Source organism: Leiobunum rupestre, chromosome 9 (assembly GCF_980474605.1).
Source record: "Leiobunum rupestre chromosome 9, qqLeiRupe1.1.hap1, whole genome shotgun sequence".
In the NCBI taxonomy this organism is placed as follows: Eukaryota; Metazoa; Arthropoda; class Arachnida; order Opiliones; family Sclerosomatidae; genus Leiobunum; species Leiobunum rupestre.
In genome coordinates, this window is record NC_143392.1 from 54,540,637 (window position 1) to 54,566,292 (window position 25,656).

At 41.1% G+C, this 25,656-nt stretch overlaps 1 protein-coding gene, 3 non-coding genes and 3 pseudogenes across 4 annotated transcripts; 1 reads left to right on the plus strand and 6 right to left on the minus strand.

Annotated features, from left to right (window-relative positions):
* Positions 1-908: 908 nt before the first annotated feature.
* LOC149930944 (U2 spliceosomal RNA) lies at positions 909-1,078 on the plus strand (annotated as a pseudogene).
* A 2,318-nt stretch (positions 1,079-3,396) lies between these two features.
* Positions 3,397-3,583, minus strand: LOC149930945 (U2 spliceosomal RNA). The gene has a single exon (XR_016476454.1). It is a non-coding gene; the product is annotated as a U2 spliceosomal RNA (small nuclear RNA).
* A 654-nt stretch (positions 3,584-4,237) lies between these two features.
* On the minus strand, positions 4,238-5,794 carry LOC149930946 (uncharacterized). The gene has a single exon (XM_090157986.1). It carries the CDS (start codon positions 5,792-5,794, stop codon positions 4,238-4,240), a length of 1,557 nt encoding a protein of 518 aa, XP_090014112.1.
* Positions 5,795-12,208: 6,414 nt separating this feature from the next.
* LOC149930947 (U2 spliceosomal RNA) lies at positions 12,209-12,353 on the minus strand (annotated as a pseudogene).
* Positions 12,354-19,480: 7,127 nt separating this feature from the next.
* LOC149930948 (U2 spliceosomal RNA) lies at positions 19,481-19,670 on the minus strand. The gene has a single exon (XR_016476529.1). It is a non-coding gene; the product is annotated as a U2 spliceosomal RNA (small nuclear RNA).
* Positions 19,671-23,231: 3,561 nt separating this feature from the next.
* On the minus strand, positions 23,232-23,419 carry LOC149930949 (U2 spliceosomal RNA). Its single transcript, XR_016476576.1, has one exon. It is a non-coding gene; the product is annotated as a U2 spliceosomal RNA (small nuclear RNA).
* A 1,407-nt stretch (positions 23,420-24,826) lies between these two features.
* Positions 24,827-24,963, minus strand: LOC149930950 (U2 spliceosomal RNA; annotated as a pseudogene).
* Between the last annotated feature and the right edge of the window lie 693 nt (positions 24,964-25,656).

A 25,656-nucleotide genomic window follows, 5' to 3' on the forward strand; every position in this document is an offset into this window, starting at 1 on the left:
CACATACCATCTCTCAACCACCAGCAAAACCGTCTTCGGAATCCCGTGGACAACGAATAAACCACATGCCAGCACCATCTGCAAAACATGCTTACCATTCCTAGACACAGCAACTCGCATCAAGAAACTCGATCCAACGTCCACAATCCTAGAAGAAACCAACAAACAAATTAAAACCAAACTTGCAAAATCTAAACATACCGTTCCACGAGTCGTCTCATTGCAGCCTCACATCAAATGGGACGTTGCCTTTCGACGCTGCTCTAGTCGCTTCCTTGAGGGTTCTCGTAGAGACTTCGCCTTCAAGGTCGCCCATAACGTTGTCCTGACCAGGGACGTCCTTTTCACACGCAACATGTCCACCACCAGATCCTGTCCATTCTGCAATAAAAACGAAACATTAACTCACCTGCTATACGACTGCGAAATACCAAAACTTCTCCGTAATCACACCCGACAATTCTTTGGAGCACGCCATCTCTCCTGGCCAGCCATCACATACTTTACGTCACTTCCAGTACCCAAGCACAGCATTCACATCGCCATCATCATCATCGCAGAGATCAACTTCCAAGTTTGGAAGAGTAGAAATCGCCTTATCTTCGAGAACCGACGGGACACCGCCAAAGTCGTTCTCGAACGAGTTCGAATTCATCTTCTTCGACGAGGTCGAGCTGACAACTTCCAAATGTCCGACACCCAATTTAAAGCAAAGTGGTGTTCAACGGAACTTCCGGTCATCGAAAAGAATAACGATGTTTTAAAACTTTTATTTTAACAAATTGTATATATGTAAACAAGAAAACAGCAAAAATGTAAAATTTTGAATTTTGAAATTTTTAATGCCAAAAGTAAATAACCTACTTTAATTTAAATTAATCTAACAAGTAGGATGACCAGGGTACTGTAAATTTTGACTGGAATTAATAAACAAATTCAGTATCTGTTCTTATCAGCTTAATATCTGATACGGGTCCCATCGGGGCCCAAGATATTAAACTTATTTTTTGGCGGCGGCGGAGAGGTCGGAGCTTGCTACACCTCCTATTGCAGTTCTTCCAGGATCGGCCCACCTCGCTCAATGAATCTAAAATAAAATTATATATATATATATATATATATATATATATATATATATATATATATATATATATATATATATATATATATATATATATATATATATATATATATATATATATATATATATATATATATATATATATATATATATATATATATATATATATATATATATATATATATATATATATATATATATATATATTCCTAACGTCATAAGAGGGAAAGTCGTCATTGGCTAGTAGATCATTTTGAAGATTCGGACAGATTTGTTTTGTAATTTTTTACCTTAATTGTCGTACGTTACCAACGGTATGATTTTTTAAGTCACTTTCGTTACTAACAGGAGACATGATAAGGAGTTCACAGCCGGCCGCTTTTCGACATTCGCGTTGGCAACACGTCTTCCCCTTTAAAAAAATACCCCCTCCCAAACCATGGTAACTCCGTTCTCAAAACGGACACCATATAAGTTATTTACATCGAGTTACCTAGCGAGGATTGCGGTACTATCGCTGTAGAAATAGGGGACTGTTAAAAGCGGGATGGTTTGGAAAAAACGAGTTTTTGTGTTGCTGATGCCGGGGCGCGTACTACGCGGCAACCACGGTCCATTCGTAGTGCCATATCTCATGACACTTCTCTACAGCTGTTCTGGTAAGCGTGCAGGAGGAAAGTCCGTATGATCAAGATTTTACTTTTTCTTATTATCAATTAAGCACGGTTCCATGTTGCCACTTATTAAAAAAAAGACCCAGAGAAAACCGAAGATAAATTATCGCCTTGGCGAACTAGTTAGAAACAGCGTAAAAGAAAATATTCAAAAATACACAAATTTTATTAAAAAGACTCAAATACCCCGTTAATGAAAAAAAAGAGGGAGAGAGGAAGAGAGCAGCCACCGGTACGCCGTGTTCCCCGGTGGTCTCCCTCCCAAGAAATGACCCCACTCGACGCGGCTTACCGTCGTTGATGGGTCGAGAACCAATGTATTCCGCGTGATATTACCGTTGACGGCTGAAAACGCTCGATGGCCGTCGATCTTTTTGTTTGAAATCAAGAAGTTGCCTTCTTTGGTCAGACGTGATGGTTATACACGCTGTCTTCTCCAGCCACGAGCAATATGCTTAAACATAATTATGAAATATATGAATACTCAATCTCACTCTTTTTCTTTTTCAACCACCAAAGCCCCCTTTGCCGGTTATCGCTTCTCGGCCTTTTGGCTAAGATCAAAGTGTAGTCTTAGCCAAAAGGCCGAGAAGCGATAACCGGCAAGGGGGGCTTTGGTGGTTGAAAAAGAAAAAGAGTGAGATTGAGTATTCATATATTTCATAATTATGTTTAAGCAGATTGCTCGTGGCTGGAGATGACAGCGTGTATAACCATCACGTCTGACCAAAGAAGGCAACTTCTTGATTTCAAACAAAAAGATCGACGGCCATCGAGCGTTTTCAGCCGTCAACGGTAATATCACGCGGAATACATTGGTTCTCGACCCATCAACGACGGTAAGCCGCGTCGAGTGGGGTCATTTCTTGGGAGGGAGACCACCGGGGAACACGGCGTGCCGGTGGCTGCTCTCTTCCTTTCTCCCTCTTTTTTTCATTACGGGGTATTTGAGTCTTTTTAATAAAATTTGTGTATTTTTAAATATTTTCTTTTGCGCTGTTTCTAACTAGTTCGCCAAGGCGATAATTTATCTTCGGTTTTCTCTGGGTCTTTTTTTTAATAAGTGGCAACATGGAACCGTGCTTAATCGATAATTAGAAAAAGTAAAATCTTGATCATACGGAGTTTCCTCCTGCAGGCTTACCAGAACAGCTGTAGAGAAGTGTCATGAGATATGGCACTACGAATGGACCGTGGTTGCCGCGTAGTACGCGCCCCGGCATCAGCAACACAAAAACTCGTTTTTTTCCAAACCATCCCGCTTTTAACAGTCCCCTATTTCTACAGCGATAGTACCGCAATCCTCGCTAAGTAACTCGATGTAAATAACTTATATGGTGTCCGTTTTGAGAACGGAGTTACAATGGTTTGGGAGGGGGTATTTTTTAAAGGGGAAGACGTGTTGCCAACGCGAATGTCGAAAAGCGGCCGGCTGTGAACTCCTAATCATGTCTCCTGTTAGTAACGAAAGTGACTTAAAAAAATCATACCGTTGGTAACGTACGACAATTAAGGTAAAAATTACAAAACAAATCCGTCCGAATCTTCAAAATGATCTACTAGCCAATGACGACTTTCCCTCTTATGACGTTTGGAATATATATATATATATATATATGGTTTTTATTTTAGATTCATTGAGCGAGGTGGGCCGATCCTGGAAGAACTGCAATACCAGGCCAACCCGTGGCGGAGGTGGAGCAAGCTCCGACCTCTCCGCCGCCGTCAAAAAATAAGTTTAATATCTTGGGCCCCGATGGGACCCGTATCAGATATTAAGCTGATAAGAACAGATACTTAAATTTGTTTATTAATAATTCAAAAATATTTACATAGCGATCTTTGCAAAGATCAGTACTTAAATGATTATATAATTACAATGATTAGAATAACTCGAAAATACTGTTAGGTTGAAATACTTTTTCTAGGATTTTATAATATTTTAATTGTCAGGTACTTGTTTTTCAGGTAAGTTGTATCGCGTTACAGGCAAATGTAATTTCAATCTGTTTTTCCTCAAGAAAGTGTCTTTAAACGTTTTATTTTTCAGGTAAGTTTACTTTTCAGCGTTATTTTTCAGGTAAGTTTAATTTTAACATTTTTTCCAGGTAAGTTTAATTTTAGCATTTTTACCAGTTTTGTGTAATTTTAACATTTTTTTCAGATAAGTTTACTTTTCAGCGTTATTTTTCAGGTAAGTTTACTTTTCAGCGTTATTTATCAGGTAAGTTTAATTTTAACATTTTTTCAGGTAAGATTAATTTTAGCATTTTTTCCAGGTTTGTATAATTTTAACATTTTTTTTCAGGTAAGTTTAATTTTAGCATTTTTTCCAGGTTTGTGTAATTTTAACATTTTTTCCAGGTAAGTTTAATTTTAACATTTTTTCCAGGTATGTGTAATTTTAACATTTTTCCAGCGAAGTTGAATTTTAACATTTTTCCAGCGAAGTTGAATTTTAACGTTTATTTTCCAAGAACCTTCAGAATAGCAATTTAAGGGTATTGCCGTTGATTTCGACTAGTGGTTTGGCCTCGTTACACCATAGTGCCACGAAGTGGTCCGGGTGCAATCGGAGCCTGTCAGCACGAGCCCGCATAGCGAGATGGAGACGGACGCGGTCCAGTATGACATTGGCTGTGTCGCGCTTGTTCTCGAAAACTAGACGGTTTCTCGATTTCCATATTTGGAAATTCACTTCGGCGAGCAGAATCAGAGTAACGTTTATAAGTCCTTTTGGTACTGGCAATGGTGTTAAGCATATGATGGTATTCCATCCTATAAACTTGACGCCGAGAAACTCGCGCACACGATTCCGAAGCAACTTCGGATTTACGCACTCGTAGGGCAGGTGTTCGAGGCTCTCACTTTTTGGGCAGAATGGGCACGCACGGGCGGTGCACATGTTGCGCCCGTAGATCACGTCGCGAACGGGAACAACTCCGTGCATAACTTTGAACGCGAAGTCACGCCGGGAACCGGTGATACTTTTTCCGGAAAGACGACCGAAGGCGACTGTCCAATTAACGTGAGGAAGCAGAGTCACGACCCGCGGCTGGTAGAGAGACTGGAGAATGGATTTTACTCCTTTATTCGAAATTTTGAAGAAATCGACGGCAGGTTTTGACGACAAAATCAACATCGCCGTTGCTGTGGCGGGTTGGTAGTCTACGTGGACGTGATCGGCGTGGGTAGGAACCTTAAAGATGGTCTTGGCGCTCGTGGACAGATGGTAAGACACCGTGGCGCGAACTGGGTGACCAGTCGCGGTCAAGCACGACGCGTAACGCGTCAAGGCGAGAGCTCGAATCTCATTTTCGAGATGGGGCACTCCTAAACCGCCTTCCTTGGAGTCGAGGCAGAGAGTTTGCCGCGCGACAAGTTCTTGTTTGTCTCCCCAAACGAACGAGAAAATGGCCTTGTTCACAGACGAGATGGCGGTGACGGAAAAATCCACAAGAGGGACGGGGTATGTCAGTTTCGGTAACGTGATAAGCTTGATTAACTGCGTGCGTGTGCGAAAGCAAAACTCATTATCAGCCCACGAATCGAGCGATTCGCGGAAATGAGTAACGAATTTTGTTTCGTTGACTGGAGCGACTCCTTCGGGCGTGAAAAGAAACCCCAAGATTTTAACGGGATCGTTCGTTTCTTTTACGGGTAATGTCGTCGGGACCCGTTCCAGGATCCTTCTGCCTACGCGAGCGAGTTGAGTTTTGGCGGCGTTGAATTTGCCGTAAGAAACCGTGCAGAACTCGTCGAGTACCTTGATCGAGGCGCGGACGGACACGACGTCTTCCAGCAAAAGGTTTGCGTCGTCGGCGTGTGCGGCGTAAACTTGGCGATCCGAAGCCGGAGCTCCGGGACACAGGAGACCACGAATCGACGGAGAGTGGCTCACCGCGAAGAAGAAAGGTTCGAGGGCGAGACAGAAGAGACTAGGAGACAGAGGACAGCCTTGACGGACACCCCTGTTGATCTCGAAGGAAGCTGACGGGTGGGTATTAATTGTTAATTTACTGGTGTTTTTGGTATACATATTTTCCAGGATTTCAACGAAGCGTCGACCGAAACCGAAGCGAGCGAGTGTGTCCCAGAGGTATTGCTGGGACACTCGGTCGAAGGCCTTTTCAAAGTCCAGAGCGAACAAGAAGCCGGACGCCTCGCGTTCCGAATAATCCCGCAAGATGTCACGGATCAACACGAGATTATATAGAGGCTGGCGGCCCCTGACCCCGCACGTCTGATTAGGGCCAATGATGGACCCGGTGACCTTTGACGTTCTCTAAACGAGGATTGACGCAAACAGTTTCCTGTCCGTGTTGATGACGGTGATCGGACGCCACGCAGATGGAGAAACCCTGTTAGCGCGATCTTTGCAAAGCAAGACGACTTTCCCTTCGCGGAACGAATCCGGGAAAGGCGCGTCGTTCAACAAGTCGTTAAAAAGGTTCAGTAAAACAGGCCTCAGATCTGGCCACATGAAGCGGTAAAATTCCGCGGGCAGACCGTTCGGACCAGGAGATTTCCCGCCTTTAAGCCGACGTAACGCGTGATTTAAATCATCGTTCGTTACGGGTAGTTCTAAAAAATCCCGGTCGAGATCGGATAATCGCGGCATTTCGTCACAATATGTCGCGATGAACTGCTGCGGGCGTGGAGTGTCGTCGCGGCTATACAGCGTTCGATAATAGTTCACGAAGGTGTCGTGTACTACCGTGTCATCCGTCGACAATCCGTCGGTGGTTAATACTTCTCGAATGTCGACGCGTGGTTTCGGAGAATTTACGCGGCGATAAAAGGAAGCCGAGAACGACTCCTCGTCACTGAGAACGTTCGCGAGCGATTGGTCTTGTTTTTCTGAGAAGTCCTGGCGGTAGGTGTATCGGAGAAGAGACTGAAGTTGTTCCTTAGCGGCGACGGTGTCTGTTGTTTCCGGAGTGACCCGGGCGACTTTCTGCAAGGCCCATTTAAGGAACACGACTTCTTTGCGCTTCCGGCTGGCGCGCTTCTTTCCCACCCGGCGGAGTTGACCCGCGAAATGATACGTGTAAGCTCGGTCTTGTGGGTCTCGGAGTCATCGTCCGATAGAATGGCGGTGTTAAGACGCCACACGCTCGGTGGACGCTGATGGGGCGGATAAACTTTAAGGGTAACGCTGACTGCGTCGTGGTCGGAAATATGACGCAGAGGCCAAATTTCCGCTTTCGTCGTCTGAATATCGTTGGTGGGAACGAAGAACGTGTCGAGCCGCGAATTTCTCTTTGACGAGTGCCAAGTGAATTGTCTGGTCGTTGGATTAAGACAGCGCCAAGAGTCGTGGAGATTCATATCTGTAATGAGCGTGGCCAAAGCGTCGGAGCTAAGGTCGGCTGGACCGTCCGGTACAAAGTCCCGGTCCATAGACGGGTCAAGGACGCAATTAAAGTCTCCGCCGATGACAAGGCGGTCGAATTTACCGGTAAAATATTCGAATAAATTGTCAAAAAACGCGCTTCGCAGTACCGGTTTAAACGGGGCGTAGACCGAAACGAGGCGAAACAGTTGATCATTAAAGCGGATATTGAGGCTAACGATACGACCGTGATTGTCGCAGCGAAAGCCGGTAATCGACTGCGCGAGAGCGTCACGAACTAATATGGCAGTCCCGCAACTTGACGAGGAGGGAACGCTTGAATAAAATATCTTATACCCCGCGAAAACGGATCTGATAGCGCGCCAGTTGTCAGAAAACATCCAGTGCGTTTCTTGAAGAAAAACTAGGTCAAAGCCATGCGTACTCGCGAAAGCGGTAGTGTCCACGGCTTTGTGCCGGTTTCACAATCCGTTTCCGTTAAATGTACAAAAATTTAAAGAGACCGAAGACATTAAAATTAAAAATAGGAGTACTAATATTACAATTAAATTAAACATTACTACAATTAAGTTAAACGATAATACAATTAAAATTAAACTTAAGAAAAACGGGACAAAAATTAAACTAAAATGATAGCTAATTAAAAACGTACATCACCTTCGGAGTCACTATCATTGTTTGGTGCACAACTTCTTCGGTGAAGTTTGGTTAACAATTCCTGGCGAAACTTGTTTGTGACGTTTCAGTGGAGTGAGCTTGTTAAAAGTCGTAATTTGTGGTGGCGGAACGTGGTATTGGTTCGGGTTGACAAGAATGTTGCTGTATGTGGTTCTCAGTGGCGAAACTGATGAGCCGAAATCTTTCACAAGATCGTCGAAAAGTGACAAAACCGCGCTTTCGTTCGAAATTCCTTCGGCGTTATCCGACGCTGCGGAGATGGCCACTTGGTCGCGCACCTCATTCACTTCTGCGACTACTTCGTTCGCGCTCGTCTCTTCTCCCTCCGCGTAAACAACCTCGCCGTTCTCTCCCGCTCCGTTCCCTGTAGCCGCCGTCTCTCCGTCGCGTCTCTTGTTTTCCCGCTTTTTTTCGGGACAGTGAGCGCGGTTGTGGCCGACGCCCTTACACCCGAAACATTGCTGGGAAACTCCAGCGTACGTCACCAAATAATTTTGGCGCGCAAAGCGCCAAATATTCGGCACTGGCTTCTTCCTACTCATACGAATCCTGCGATTACCGTTTCGGATGCCTTCCAACTCTTTATCTTTTTTGGGGTCGTACAACTCATACTCGTGCTTGGAAACGTCCCCATATTCTTTGAGCGCCGTCGAAATTGCATCTGGCTGGATCCAGGCGGGCATGTTTCAGATGGTGACCCACCGGAAATTCCCATCTGGCCCCAGCAAATCGTAGTCCTTGCCTTTGATGTTCAGGCAAGGATTCTCCATAAACTTGTCAAAAATGACCTTCGTCAGAAACGTAATCATGAAAACGCCGCTTCCGAGAGGTTGAAGCGTTTCAATGGTTTTACTACCGGCTTGATTGTAAACCGCCCTGGCTACATCGACATACTCAATAGCAGAATCTGCTTCTAACCGCGCAGTGCGCGACTTAATTTGCGCTGCCATAATGACAGACACAAATAAAGAATGAAAAAATTACCCCGAACGGCCTTACCGTTTTCTAACTTCCTAAAAAGCCGTAACTTAGTAGTACTCAAAACGGAAAAAAACGAAACTAGGCTTAGCAGCCGGCGCCGCTAAACGAGACACGGCAGCCGCCTTGAAAAAGGCAGCTACGCGCGAGACGAGAGAGAGAACCGCGTCGACGGAGCGATGCGGACGCACGTCTGTTCTCTCCGAGGATAAGAACAGATACTGAATTTGTTTATTAAAAAATCAAATTTGGTACAGTACCCTTGTCATATATTCCTGTTTTTTAAGTTAGTTTAAATTAAAACATGTCAATAATTAGTCACAAAAAATAAAAGGTAGAAAACTAATAATTTCGCAAAATTAAAACCGAGGTTTACGTATAAAATTTTAATATTTTAATTTTAAGATTTCCCTTTTTTCACTTTTTTTATTGGAGTCGTGCTGTTACGGCGTTTAGGATAATTTTGGAGGATGGATGTGATGTCGTTTTTTATATAGTCTATTTGCCAGTTGATGTAGGGGGTGCGGCTTGGAGGTTCTCGTTTAATGCGTTCTAACAGTATTTGGAGTTCTTGTTTGGTGAGTTTCTTAAAATCTGGTTTATCCCCCAGTTCCCAGGTATTTGGATCCCACCTGGGACCGGTGGCTGTAGTGGTCTCGTCGTTGCTGCTGTCGGATTCGGATTCGGATTGTTCAGGGTCGTTGCTTGTTGTTTCGGGTTTATTTTCAGGTTCATCTGGTTGTGGTGGAGATTTCAAGGCGTCGGCGTATTGGCTTGTTTGGACTGGAGGTTCTGCGTTTCTCTTGTATGGTTCTGGTGATGTTAAAGTAAAGCTCTCTTCAGAGCTTTTGGAGTCGTCGGATGCGGTAAGTATGGGTGATTTGCTGGTTTGGGGTTCTTGATTTTCTTCCAGGTTGTTTTCTAGCGTGGTGGCGTTGGCAAGAGCAGATGTGGAACTTCGGTGTGGTTCAGGATCTTTGGGTAAGTCTTTTTTGGCTATCGGCTTGTCTGCCGTCTTTTCCTTCTTTGCAACACAGGCAGAGGCAAAGTGCCCCTCCTGGTCACAGAAGAAGCATTTCTTTGAAACGCCGGGATAGTAGACCAGAGCCCGACTGCGGCCGAAGTAAAGGACATTAGGTATAGTTTGAGTAATTCGTATTTTTACCGCTCTGTCTCCATTTTTAACTCCTTTTAGTTCTTTATATTCATCTAAACGATGAGCCTTTATTTCGCCGTACTGACGTAGGGTTGTCAATATGGCGTCCCATTGGATCCATGGTGGTAAATTCTTGATCGTCAGCCAGACGCCATCATACTCGACGCTGGTGACTCTGCAGGTCTTGTTGCCGATTGTTAATTCTCCGTAAGAGACCGCTTGCTGTAGAAAGGCAAGGGTTGCGAAGGTAAGTAAGAATGCCTCCTTACCAACAGGTTGCAACGTCTCGATGGATTCAGGACCGAGCTTCTCGTGGAAAGCCTGAGCGACTTCCAGGAAGCCGGCATCGACGTCCAGTCGAGCAGTTCGTTTTCTCAACTCCATAGCCATCCTGGCTATGGAGAGATCGTCAGGTGAATTTAGGTCCCAGGAAGAAACAGCGTCAAGTAGCAATGGCAAAAGCCAGCCAGGTCAGGATACAGCGTAGACGTCCGGAACAGCAGCGACAGGTAAGTAGCAGCGGAACCAGGACCAGGAACAGCAGCGGAACCAGGATCAGCAACGGAACCAGGAACAGCAGCGGCAGCTTCGGAAGCAGGAACAGGAACAGGCACGTCAGGATACCGGCAGGTAAGTCAACATCGCAGGAACAGGCTGAGAAGCGTATACGTCGCTTAACGGCCTTTCGGCCCAGATTTCAGCGAAAAAGCTGGGAACAGATACTTTTAATTGTTTATTAAAAGCTTCGTTAATTTTACAGTTTTACATGTTTACGTTTGTTGTATTTGTTCGCGTTTTACTTAATTAAATTATTGCGAACAAAAGTCAAGTTCATAGTCGACCAAGGTAAGTATAGTTATTAAGTATATAATTAATATTTTTCTTTTTTGCAGGGTTTAAACAGTGAGAGTTACGTAAAGTTAAAAAGTTTAAAACAAAACACTAAGAAATAATCGAGATAAAAACTTGATTTTAAAATTAAAGGTGACGAATAAAATATGTGAATAATACACTAAAATACATTTTAAAAATATATTAAAAGTGTATTAGAAACATATGTGCAAAATTCAGTATGTTACGTATTCTGCATATATATCTTGTTCGGGTGTGCTTTTGGCGGCGCTGGCGAATGACTTCTTCTCCTCGTTCTGGGTCTTTCCCTTCTTGGCCTCTCTTTCCGGAGAGGTGTGGATACGCCGTTTTGAAAATTTTGCTTGTGCTGCGTTGATGATCTCGATCCATTCCTTTTTCCTTGCATCGTCTATGTCGTCTGCTGTCTGAACGTGTGTCTTAAATTCTTGAAGTTTTGCCTGTGAATATTTCTTGATGGTTTCTACTGAGGACGGTAAGATGGGTAGGTATTTCAGTCGTGGTTCCTGGTGGTCGCTGGGTGGTGCCTCTTGTGGTGTTGCTGCTTCTGCTAATGGATCGTGTTCTTTAGCAGAAGTACTGTTGAGTGGCTCCCGGACGCGCTCGGGCTGTTCCTTTGGAGACTCTTTCTGGCCTTCCTCCATGGGTTGGTTCTGCTCTGCTAGTCGGGCTCGTTTGACTTCACACGTGGAAGAGTTGTGACCTTCTTGGTCGCAAAAAAAGCATTTTTTGACGACGCCTGTGTAATATATTAGTGCCCTGCTTCGTCCAAAAAAGAGGACATTCGGGATAGTTTTGCTCATGATTATTTTTACCGAACGGTCACCATTTTTTAAACCTTTTAATTCGGGGTATTCATCCAGACGGTGGGCTTTAATGGTTCCATATTGTCGTAGTGTGGTAAGTATTGCGTCCCACTGTATCCAGGAGGGGAGGTTCTTAATGGTGAGCCAGACACCGTCGTCTTCGATGCTGGTAATCTTGCATAGTTTTTCGTTGATGGACAGCTCCCCATAGGAGACAGTTTGCTGGAGGAAGGCCAGAGTGGTAAAGGTGAGTAGGTAACAACTTTTCCCAACAGGTTGAAGAGTCTCCAAGCACTGTGGTCCAAGTTTTTCGTAGAAGGTCCGAGCGACGTCCAGGAAACCGGCGTAAACTTCGTGGCGGGCAGTCCGCTTCTTCACCTCCGCAGCCATTAAGGCTGTTGAGAGGTCGTCAGTTGAAGGTACGTCCCAAGAAGGAACGGCGTCAGAAAGTGATGGCAGGAACCAGCCAAGTCAGGATACGGCGTAGTGACCAGGAACTGCAGCGACAGGTAAGTGTCAGCAGGACCAGGAACAGCAGCGGAATCAGGAACAGCAGAGGAACCGGAAACAGCAGCGGCAGCTTCAGGAGCAAGAACAGGAACAGAGACGTCAGGGTGCCGACAGGTAAGTCAGCATCGCAGGAACTAGCTGTATAGCTGGAAAACTCGCTTAACGGCCTTTCGGCCAAGACTTAAGCGAAATAGCTGGGAACAGATACTACACTTTGATCTTAGCCAAAAGGCCGAGAAGCGATAACCGGCAAAGGGGGCTTTGGTGGTTGAAAAAGAAAAAGAGTGAGATTGAGTATTCATATATTTCATAATTATGTTTAAGCAGATTGCTCGTGGCTGGAGATGACAGCGTGTATAACCATCACGTCTGACCAAAGAAGGCAACTTCTTGATTTCAAACAAAAAGATCGACGGCCATCGAGCGTTTTCAGCCGTCAACGGTAATATCCCCTGTAGCAATGAGAGTTCGGCGAAGAGTCGGTTTTTAGTCGCAGAGTCGGTGAAGAGTAACCGACCTTAGGCCGACTTTAAAACGTTCCTACTATTATTATGAGCAAAACGATTTGAGTCGAATTAGAGTCGGCGATTAAAACTCTTTCCGACTCCGATAAGGTCGAGTTAGAGTCGGCTCACAGACTTTAATAAAATTTTAAAATACAACAAACTTCAAACAAAAAACGGTACGAACGAGGTCTCTAACTAAATTATGCCACTTTAATACTACTTCTGTAAAAAAACGTATCGCCACTGCTACAGCAGCTGCTGTAACATAAAACTATCGCCAAAATATTTGAAAATAGAGCCATTACTTACTAAGCGCCATCTATGAGCCACGTACGTGGTGATTTTATACTAGATTTTTGTCGGCTCTCCACTCTATGGCGAATTTTTGTGTGCGCTCCAGAATTTCAGTTTATCGCGATATTTCGTGCCAAATTACTAAAGTGTTGCAATTATAAAGAAAGTCTTAATTTTCCAAGGTAAGAAATTCAATAGCAATTTCTTTAATTTGTTAAAAAGCCGTTTTATTTTCCGGCTTTTGTTGTGGTTGTTAGGCCTTTGCGGGTTATTGTGTATATCAACAGGGAATCGTGAAATTCATTTTCAGTTATATTAGCTGTTATTTCTTTATTAAAAATGTCTAAACGGCCTTCTTATAAAGATTATATTAACATAAGTGATAGGCATAAAAGGAGGATACGTTCAAATTTTGTGCAAAACGTAGTGAACCAGGTTGATAATGATATTGTTACCATTGAGGATGTGTGTTTACAAGCTTCTTCAAGTTCTACAAATGATGTGAACGAGGAATTTTCGGAAAATGAAGATCATTCGTCATTTTCAAGTAACTATGATTTAGTTTCTGACACCGATTATGATAGCTGCTCAACAGCCGTTAGTGATGTAGAAGAGTGTGCAATGGGAATTCAGTCGAATATTAGAAACTGGGCGATAAACCACAGTGTTAATCACAATACATTGAATGACCTTCTTGGTATCCTAAGAAATTTTGGGCATAATTTACCAGCTGACTCGAGAACCCTTCTAAAAACCCCAAAAGAAGCCAATGTTTTAAAAATAGCTGGCGGTGAATTTTGGTACGTTGGATTTGAGAATGGATTGAATGAATTTATTGCAAATAACCTTGATTACCCTCATGACATATCCTTTGCTATTAACATTGATGGACTCCCAATTTTTAAAAGTTCAGCAAACCATTTTTGGCCTATTCTTGCTGCAGTGTTCAATTTTTCAATGGGTGTGATCGGTGAACCTTTTATTGTTGGGGTTTTTTATGGAGAAAAAAAAACCTGGAAACCTAGAAGAATTTTTAGGTCCTTTAATATCTGAACTAGAAGAACTCTCCAGAGAAGGATTTTCATACTGTGATCACACATATGTTTGTAATTTGAATGGCCCATTTATATTAGACACGCCAGCAAGAGCCTTTGTTAAAAATACGAAAGGCCATACAGGGTACAAATCCTGTGACAAATGCACTATACATGGTATAAGGTACCAAAAGCGTACCGTTTTCATTAGTGAAGCTGAAGCTGTTCTACGAACAAACGAGTCCTTTAGAAATGAAGATGACGAAATACACCACTTAGCTGGAGGACCAACACCATTACTAAGACTTGATATTGATATAGTTCAACAATTTCCGTTGGACTATATGCATCTAGTTTGTCAAGGAGTTATGAAGAAAATGATAATAAACTGGACAAGCGGACGACTGACAGTCAGATTGAGCAGTGCCCAAATTGAATTAATTTCAAATAAACTTAAAACATGGCGTTCTAATATTCCAACGGAATTTGCCCGTAAACCTCGCTCTTTGAGACATGTTGACCGTTGGAAGGCAACTGAGTTGAGGCAATTTCTGCTTTACACGGGTCCAGTTGTTGCCAAAGATGAGTTAGAGGAAAATGTTTGGAAAAATTTTATGTTATTACATTGCGCTATTTATATTTTGGCTCATCCTGAATTTCACAAATCTCTAGCAGAATACGCCAATGATCTCTTGAAAATGTTTATTTCTACATCACAAAACTATTATGGAGATGAATTAATTGTAATGAATGTACATGCACTTTCACATATCACTAGAGACGTAAACGTATTTGGAAGGTTAGACGGCTATAGTGCTTTTCCTTTCGAAAACCACTTGCAAACCATTAAGAAAAAATTAAGAACACCTAATAAACCACTTCAGCAATTGATCAAGAGATACGGAGAAAATAGTAACCTGGAATATTTAAAGAAAGAAAAAGTTATTTCCTTAAAGAGACCATTTAAATCTGAAAACAAGAATTTACCTGATGATGTTGCGTCATATAAAAAATTACTTACGCCAAATTTTTTTATATCATCTCTTTCTGATGGAGATAGTTGGTTTAAATTAGAAACGGGAGAGGTGGTTATAGTATGTGAGATATTTCAAAACAAAGAAATGGACATTTTTGTGCAGTGCAAAGTTTGCAAGTTTTCAAGTGATTTGTTTCAGTATCCTCTAAGACCGTCTGCATTAGGAATATTTATTGGAAAATTGACAAACGAAATTCATACGTATTCATATAAATGTTTGAAACAAAAATGTCTTAGATTGCCTAACACCAATCCGAGTTTACACAATATTATACCATTACTTCATGATGCCTAAATTGCCTTTATAATTGTATATATAATTTTATTTTTATTTTTTTGTCTATATTGTATACCTTTAATTTGTTCTTTACCAATTAATTTTCAAAATTTTTTAATTGACAATTTTCAAATACTCCAACTAAACTCTGTGTTATTATTATTATTAATTTAGATGTTTACGGTTGTTAATTTTGAGGAGGATAATTCTGTGGCCGTAGTACCAATCTCTTGGTGTTTGAACAAAAAACAATGCTACTGGCCACTACACATAAAAACAGGCGATGTCAAGAAATTAGTGCAAAAACTAACTTTACCAGATCCAAAGAAATGGGTAAAGTTGTCAATAAAGATGCTGACACCAACACCATGTATAACTATAGAACTATTAACATTAAAAAATAGTAGTATCTATATATTTATCGTTTCTCATATAAAGTTGATAGTTACGAAAAAGCCAATAAGAAATGCAAACTAGCAGAGGACACGTCTGACTTGGCCACTGATTTCGAACTTGGAAGAGGAAAAAGGAGACACATAATTAGTAAAAAATTAAACAGTGACAAGGAGGAAGAAAGCGACAAAGGAGATGAAGGTGAATTTTCGACTAATATGACCAACTCAGATGAAGGTTTGTTAAATTTATTACTGAAATTATTTAAAATCAATAATTTTGGCCTGCTCCTATTAGAATCATTGGTTAAAAAAAGAAAACAAAAAACGAAGAAAAAATCTGGTATAGGTTACAAATAGTAAATATTTTCAAAATATATTATTAATTATGAAAATATTTAGACTTGCGAGAACAACAAATTTCCAGGAAAAGTGGGAAATCCAATAGTAAAAGAATGACTACTATTTCTATGCCAGAGCCACCTTCCTTTCGTAGTAATTATTTAGTTGCAAAAACTTCAAAAATAACGAGAGTTCTAACTCCAATTTGTTACAACAGAAACACAAGTGAAGAATGCCCAAAATGAGAATCAATTAACTCCGGTTCAATCATGAGTCTATTCATCTAATACCTCAAAAGAGCTAGGTAAGAAATCGGCCTAATTACATAACTAACAATTGTAAGTAAAAATTGTTACATCGTGAATTATTTAACTAAAAATTCACAGCTAGCAGTGTTCAGTCAAATCATAGTCACTTAGAAAATTATATTGAACCACCTGACAATTCTAATGTTTTTGAGAGACCAGGAACTTCAGAATTCACTGATTCGTCTAGAGTTCAATCAAATCATATTACCCCTGCAGGAAGTTCGAAATCCACTGATTTGCATTTTAGTGTGAATGATGATATCTTTGAACGAGAATCACCAATGGACTATGACAACATGGATATAAATAATTGTGCCAGACGTAACTCAACTAATTTTCATTGGAATTGCAAAGGAAAAAATTCTTTAAGTTAATTAATTTAATTGTTTAGGCGTCAATTTTGGGCCTCGTCCGAAGACATTACAGCTCCTTTCTTCTGAAAATATTATTCAAAAGACTACTCTTGGACACGCTAATAATTTTGCTGAAAATCCATCTTTTAATGATTTGAATAGCACACCGAATCATTCTCAGAGCAGTATTAAACATTCCAACTAAATTATGCATGTAACTGTGGTGTTAAATTGTTAACTTGTTATGAATTAAGGTCAATTAATTTCTGATGTCAACGAATTTTTGGAAAATCCATCTATTATCCAAAATATTCAAAACAAGTCAATGCGGTCGTCAGGTATAAAAATTGGGTATAATTAAAGAGGAATTACGTAATTTATAAAACACATATTTCGGAACAGCTTGCTGTGAAAAAGATAAGCAATTCCGATCAGCTGTTTTTCGCATGTTCTCCGACCTGGATCGTAAAGTAACACTTATTCAATCTGGCCTTGCGAAGAATAATATTGTTGGTTTTCTGGATATCGAAGATCTACCCCCATTACCGATATGTTCTCGTGAAAAGTTGAAGGAATACGAGAAAATTATTCTGAAAGATTCTGAGAGATCTAAAATTGTAAGTTTTTTTTATAAACTATACGAGACTACAATCAGATTTTCCGCTTGATCGTACCTTAATTTATTTATCAGAGATAGCTTTAACTAAATAAACATAACTTATTGATTAAGGAATAGAAATATTCTTGTTTCTTGTTAAAATTCAACCCTAGACTAGAACTACCCTAATTGTTTAAGGAATATAAATATAATTAAAGGGAGATCAAAGAAACAACATCTGTCAGTTTCTTGTTAAAATTCAACCCTAGACTTGAACTAGTACGTACCCTCGTGTGTATGGAAAGCGTTGCTCTCTGTGATAGTTTTTACTTGCACGAAGTTTATGAAAAATTATTACAGAATTTTCAATACGCAGGTTTCTTATCTTGGATCCTTAGGCGGACAATCTCTTAAAGATGCAGTTAGACGTATTTTAAAAACCTTATTTGATCAAAAGCTAGTTCTAGTCATGAACTGGAGTGGCAAGAATAACATGATTTATTTTTCGAAACTTAACATGAAGGATGCTATAATTGGTAATTATCAAAATGTAGTGTGAAGTTATATATCTTACTTAAAATTTCTTTGTACACATTAGGTGCGGTTCGTCAAGTTCACAAATTTAGGAAAACCACAGCATTTGAAGTAGAAGAAATCATAAAGGGTTGGTTAAAACATAAGGCAGACCGATTCGGTGGAAGACGAAAGAGAGAATCTAAAGAAAACCAGAAGAGCATTGATCGATCGCCAGCAGAAAGATCAGAAGATTCTGAATCAGATTAAATATGGAATTTTCATTCATGCACCTTGAAGTTTAAAGAAATTAGAAATTCTATTTCGTGTAATTTTGAAACATTATTGAAAAAGTGTAGAATGATAAGTTTCAAGATTGTAAAATAATTAAAATATAATTCCTATTTTATATTTAGAAGAAATTTTAAAGTTGAAAAGTCATGAACAAAAAGTCTTTTAAGTTAAAAAGTTTAAATTAAAAAAATATAATCGAAATAGAATTTCTATATTTTTAAACTTAAAATTAAAGTTGAAAGTTATCAACTAAACGTCTTTTATAAAAAGATTGAAGTGTAGTTGAAAAAATATTTGTATTTTGTAAAAGATTAAGTTGAAAGGTATCAACTAAAAATCTTTTATTTTAAGAGTTTGGAGCATACTAAAGTTATATATTAATTGTTTTATTTAAAAAAAGTTGAAAGTTATCAACTATAAACATCTTTTATGTTAAAAGAAAAAAGTAATTTTCTATTAGACTTAAGTAATTTTTTTTTAAATAAATTGAAAGTTATCAACTATAAACATCTTTTATATTAAATTTTGTCAATAAAATGTATTTTAAATGATATTCTGCGCCTTTCACGTATTTATATTTTACTAAAACATGTCGTTTTATGGTCGGAATTGTGGAATTTTTACTTAGTCGGCCCAACCCTGTTCCGGAGTACTATATATCACGTCGGAAAATTTACGGGCCAAAGCTTACCATATATAGTCGGCCGTCCGTCGATCGACCCTATTTCGGCTAGGACATTTCGACTAACAATCGGGCGGTCGGCCGACCGTCGATCGACCTAGCATTTTTACGAATTAATTTTACGTCGGGCCGACCCAAAATTGCTACAGGGGATCACGCGGAATACATTGGTTCTCGACCCATCTACGACGGTAAGCCGCGTCGAGTGGGGTCATTTCTTGGGAGGGAGACCACCAGGGAACACGGCGTGCCGGTGGCTGCTCTCTTCCTCTCTCCCTCTTTTTTTCATTAACGGGGTATTTGAGTCTTTTTAATAAAATTTGTGTATTTTTAAATATTTTCTTTTACGCTGTTTCTAACTAGTTCGCCAAGGCGATAATTTATCTTCGGTTTTCTCTGGGTCTTTTTTTTAATAAGTGGCAACATGGAACCGTGCTTAATCGATAATTAGAAAAAGTCGAAAAGCGGCCGGCTGTGAACTCCTAATCATGTCTCCTGTTAGTAACGAAAGTGACTTAAAAAAATCATACCGTTGGTAACGTACGACAATTAAGGTAAAAAATTACAAAACAAATCCGTCCGAATCTTCAAAATGATCTACTAGCCAATGACGACTTTCCCTCTTATGACGTTAGGAATATATATATATATATATATATATATATATATATATATATATATATATATATATATATATATATATATATATATATATATATATATGGTTTTGATTTTAGATTTAGCGAGGTGGGCCGATCCTGGAAGAACTGCAATACCAGGCCAACCCGTGGCGGAGGTGGAGCAAGCTCCGACCTCTCCGCCGCCGTCAAAAAATAAGTTTAATATCTTGGGCCCCGATGGGACCCGTATCAGATATTAAGCTGATAAGAACAGATACTAAAATATTTTATTATAACACTCTACAAAATTACAATTGCACCTTTACAAATTAAAAATTTTCAAAATACTAAAATAGATTTTCAATTTAATTTCGTTTAATTTAGAGTTTAGTTGCACTATTCAAAATATGTTTACTAATGGTTTTGACTACTAATTTACTATTGATATTTGTAAACTATTATTTTACACTGTAATATTTGAGGAGGGCTTTCGATGTCAGTTGACTTTTTTATTTAGACGGTCATAGACCCTTTATAGAGTGAGTTGTCCATGAAAGGGAAATAGTCTTTGTACATACTATTATTGTACGTTTAATAGTTAGGATTTAATATTTACATTTTTCACTTTTTAGTATCACAGTTCACTGTTCAAGGTAAGTGAACTTTTAAGTTTAGGAACTAATATTTTATTTTTAAAATAACATTTTTATTTCCAGAAGGTAAATATTCTTAAGACTTTAGGTTAAAATTTGTACTTTTAGTGACTTAGATTAAATGGACTAGTATGTGTGACTAAGACTTCCTTAAAATAAGAGTGTTAACTCTCCATTTGTCATTTCTACTACCGGACATGGTGGGCTGCACCAGCGAACTTTAAATAAATCAGGATTGAAACGACGATGGTCTAATCGCGCACGATGGAGAACATTGTGGCGAACGCGTGCTAAAATAACCGTGGCGCTATCTCGTTTGTTATCGAAAACCGCGCGGTTCCTCGCTTTCCAGAGTTGGAAAAGTACTTCACCAAGGATGATAATGGTTGAAAACATCATATCCCTGGGAACTGGTAGCGGGGTTAAATGAAGCATTGATTCCCACGACAGGAATCGTGCCCCGAGAAACAGACGAACGTGGTTACGGACTAGTTTCGCGTTATCGCACTCGTAAAATATGTGGATTTGGTTTTCGTTCGCGCCACAGTACGCGCACTTTCTCGTGGTCACCATGTTTCGCGTGTACAGCGCGTCTCTTGTCGGGAGCGCGTCGTGAGTTATCTTGAAGAGCATGTCACTTCGGCGTCCTTCCAAACACTTCGCTGACGTTCTTTTGAAAGAAACTTCCCAGTTGACCGTGGGCTGAAGCGCGAGTATTCTGGGACGCGTCTTTTTGCGAAGCACTTCCTCGAAATACGCGTTGCTTTTGTTCTTAAGAACTGCCCCGGGGTCTATGGCTTTGAAAGTAGAAACCGTATCTTTAAAATTGATGTAGTGCGGGTGTACGTTGCCGGCGTGTGGTTTTTTTGGGTCCCAAGGAAGCCCAAATACTGATTTTGACGTCGACGACAGGTTGTAAACAACTGAGTCGTTGACAGGATGACTTTCGACACGTAAGCACGCCATATACCTTGACGTCTCGAGTGCCTGGACTAAAACCTTGACATCTGGGATGCCTAATCCCCCTTCGTGTTTCCTTAAGGTCATCGTGGGGCGGGCAACCGTTTCATAGTTTACGTCCCAGATGAAGGCAAAAATTGACTTCGTGACTTGTGCCAATTCTTCTTTGGAAAATGACACGATTGGAACCCCGTATGTTAATCGGGGAAGCGCAATCTGTTTGATTAGTTGGGCCTTGGCGCGCATAGATAGATTATTATCTTTCCAATCTTCAAATGAATCTCGGAACCTTTGGACTAAGTGTACGCTTGATCTTGGTGCTCCGCCGTCGTTCTGGAATAGAATTCCGAGAATTATAACGGGTTATTGAGTGATACGCAGTGGAAAAGCGCGGGGAATCTCTTCAGCGCGTCCGGCTCCAACTAACTTTAACATGGATTTGGCCAAATTAAGTTTACTCCCAGCTTCGCTTCCGTATTCCTCCAGCAGGCGTAGTGTTTCGCTGACTGAAGCGACGTCTTCTAGTACGAAATTGACGTCCTCCATGTGGGCCGCGTAAGCCAATCGGGACTGATCGTGGGGTTTTCCCTGGCAATGTAGGCTACGTATTGCGGGTGACTGTATGACGCTTCTAAGTAAAGGTTCTAGGGCAAGGCAAAACAGGACCGGAGAAAGAGGGCAGCCCTGCCTGACCCCGCGACAGACGTTGAACGGCGAGGTAGGTTCGTTATTTATTAATAAAATACTTCTATTTTCCAGATATAGAAGGCGGATCCAGGACACGAACTGTTGCCCGAATTCAAATTTGCTCAATACCTTGAATAAAAAACTGTGGTCGACGCGGTCGAAAGCTTTCTCAAAATCAATGGATAGGAGAAAGCCTGTTTGTTGACGATCGGTGTAAGAGGCCAAAACGTCACGGAGCAACACTAAGTTGAAGAGTGGTTGTCTCCCTCTGACGCCGCAAGTTTGCGACTCTCCGATCAAAGAGCCCGCAACTCCGGAAATACGTAGCTCGAGAACTTTCGCCAAAAGTTTCCTATCAAAGTTCAGGAGTGTGATGGACCGCCAAGACGCAGGGTTGTCTTTGGACTGGACGTTCTTGCAAAGTAGAGTGACTACTCCATTGTTAAAGGAAGCTGGCATGGAGTCTTCGTCCAGCATGGTATTAAAGACTTTGACCAGAATCGGTCGGACGCTTTCCCACACGTATTTGTAAAGTTCAAGGGTCAATCCATCTGGACCCGGGGCTTTGCCACCCTTCATATGTCCCAGAGCTTTGGTCAGCTCGGCTTCCGTGATTCGAGAGGTTAGAGTGTCACGGTCACCTTTTTGTAAAGACGGGAGGATTACCGCCTCCGAATCCAAGAAATCGCCCGTTAACTGCTCGGCGCTGTATAGATTGGCGTAGAAATTCACTTTCGTTACTAACAGGAGACATGATTAGGAGTTCACAGCCGGCCGCTTTTCGACATTCGCGTTGGCAACACGTCTTCCCCTTTAAAAAAATACCCCCTCCCAAACCATGGTAACTCCGTTCTCAAAACGGACACCATATAAGTTATTTACATCGAGTTACCTAGCGAGGATTGCGGTACTATCGCTGTAGAAATAGGGGACTGTTAAAAGCGGGATGGTTTGGAAAAAACGAGTTTTTTTGTTGCTGATGCCGGGGCGCGTACTACGCGGCAACCACGGTCCATTCGTAGTGCCATATCTCATGACACTTATCTACAGCTGTTCTGGTAAGCGTGCAGGAGGAAACTCCGTATGATCAAGATTTTATTTTTTCTAATTATTTATTAAGCACGGTTCCATGTTGCCACTTATTAAAAAAAAGACCCAGAGAAAACCGAAGATAAATTATCGCCTTGGCGAACTAGTTAGAAACAGCGCAAAAGAAAATATTTAAAAATACACAAATTTTATTAAAAAGACTCAAATACCGCGTTAATGGAAAAAAAGAGGGAGAGAGGAAGAGAGCAGCCACCGGCACGCCGTGTTCCCCGGTGGTCTCCCTCCCAAGAAATGACCCCACTCGACGCGGCTTAGCGTCGTTGATGGGTCGAGAACCAATGTATTCCGCGTGATATTACCGTTGACGGCTGAAAACGCTCGATGGCCGTCGATCTTTTTGTTTGAAATCAAGAAGTTGCCTTCTTTGGTCAGACGTGATGGTTATACACGCTGTCATCTCCAGCCACGAGCAATCTGCTTAAACATAATTATGAAATATATGAATACTCAATCTCACTCTTTTTCTTTTTCAACCACCAAAGCCCCCTTTGCCGGTTATCGCTTCTCGGCCTTTTGGCTAAGAACAGATACTACACTCCGACCTCTCCGCCGCCGTCAAAAAATAAGTTTAATATCTTGGGCCCCGATGGGACCCGTATCAGATATTAAGCTGATAAGAACAGATACTTTTAATTGTTTATTAAAAGCTTCGTTTGATTTTACATATTTACATTTGTACATTTGTTATATTTGTTCGCGTTTTAATTAATTAAATTATCGCGAACAAGTCGGATAAACCTAAAAAAACAAGTATTTACATAAGTATTAATATTTAAACTTTCTAGGGGTGTCCACGTTCATAATCAAGCAAGGTTAGTATACTTTTTTTGTTATAGATCCTAGGTATATAATTAATTTATTTCCATTTTTTTAGGTTAAAAAAACATTACGGGTTGAGTAAACAATGTCGCGCCTAAAATAAGTAAAGTTAAAGTTTAAAATTTAAAATTAAATTTTACCGAGAAGGTTTCCCTTTTTTTGATGTTTTTACGGGAGTGGTGCTTCTTCTACGTTTGGAGTAGCTGTTGAGGAGCTCTTCAATCTCCTCTTGGAAACTGTCGATGCTTTCATTCATCCGGTTGCAATGTGAGGAAGGTTCCATTGCAACACGCTTGTGGAGGATTTGAAGATCCGTTCTGGAAAGTTTTGTAAGGTCGGGTCTCGCAACTTTCGTCCAGGTATGTGGTGGCGGATGTTTCAAAGCTTCGGCGTATCGCTTGGTTTCGGCTGGAGATATTACGGTTTTCGGGGAGGTAACTGGTGAAGTCAAGGACCAGCTTTCTTCAGAGGTTTTGGAGTCGTCTGCTTGGCTGAAAACAGTGGCTGTCGGTGGATTCGGCAATGTGTTCTGGTCATCTTTAGTTTCAGTCCCTGGATTCTTCTCAGTTTCGTTACCAGAACGACCCTGGCCTTCTGTCTTCTAGTGTGGCTTTCTTCTTTTCGCATGAAGAAGCAGTGTGACCTACCTCGTCACAAAAAAAGCATTTTTTTTCTACACCTCTGTAGTACACTAAGGCGCGGGTTAAGTCATTATAATTTTAACGGATCGGTCACCATTTTTGACACCTTTCAATTGGGGATATTCATCGTAGTGGTAGCTTTTTATATTACCGTATTGTCGCAGATTACTTATGACTGAATCCCATTGGATCCACTTGGGCAAATTCTTGATCGTTAGCCATATTCCATCGTCTTCTACACAGGTAAGTTTCCATTTTTTGTCGTTTGTTTTCAGATCGTCACATGAAAGTGCTTGTTGGAGGAAGGCCAGGGTCGTGAACGTTAGCAAGTAGATTCCTTTACCCATTGGTTGAAGAGTGTCTATACTCTTGGGTCCTAGAAGGTCATAGACGGTATGAGCGACGTCCATGAAACCAGCGTCGACTTCCAGCCGAGCTGTGCGTTTCTTTTCCTCCGTAGCCATGGAGGCTAGGAGGATGCCGTCAGTAGAGAGAAGCTCCGAGCTGGAGCGGCGTCAGTGGAGCAGGTCAGCAGGAGCGTCAGGTGGGTACCAGGTAGGTATTTTTTCCAGGCAGCAGCGGAACGGATCAGCGCCGGAACAGATCATGCAGGTATGCAGGCAAAACTCGCCTAAAAGGCGTAAAACACTTCTCGCCCCCCGACTAAGATCTTCGTATAGTACTATTGAAAACAGATACTACACTTTGATCTTAGCGAAAAGGCCGAGAAGCGATAACTGGCAAAGGGGGCTTTGGTGGTTGAAAAAGAAAAAGAGTGAGATTGAGTATTCATATATTTCATAATTATGTTTAAGCAGATTGCTTGTGGCTGGAGATGACAGCGTATATAACCATCACGTCTGACCAAAGAAGGCAACTTCTTGATTTCAAACAAAAAGATCGACGGCCATCGAGCGTTTTCAGCCGTCAACGGTAATATCACGCGGAATACATTGGTTCTCGACCCATCAACGACGGTAAGTGGGGTCATTTCTTGGGAGGGAGACCACCGGGGAACACGGCGTGCCGGTGGCTGCTCTCTTCCTCTCTACCTCTTTTTTTTTCATTAACGGGGTATTTGAGTCTTTTTAATAAAATTTGTGTATTTTTAAATATTTTCTTTTACGCTGTTTCTAACTAGTTCACCAAGGCGATAATTTATCTTCGGTTTTCTCTGGGTCTTTTTTTTAATAAGTGGCAACATGGAACCGTGCTTAATCGATAATTAGAAAAAGGAAAATCTTGATCATACGGAGTTTCCTCCTGCACGCTTACCAGAACAGCTGTAGAGAAATGTCATGAGATATGGCACTACGAATGGACCGTGGTTGCCGCGTAGTACGCGCCCCGGCATCAGCAACACAAAAACTCGTTTTTTCCAAACCATCCCGCTTTTAACAGTCCCCTATTTCTACAGCGATAGTACCG

What these genes read in the sequence shown, in the direction of transcription:
- LOC149930946 (XM_090157986.1), bottom strand. Translation starts at nt 5,794, where the DNA reads ATGTATACCAAAAACACCAGTAAATTAACAATTAATACCCACCCGTCA.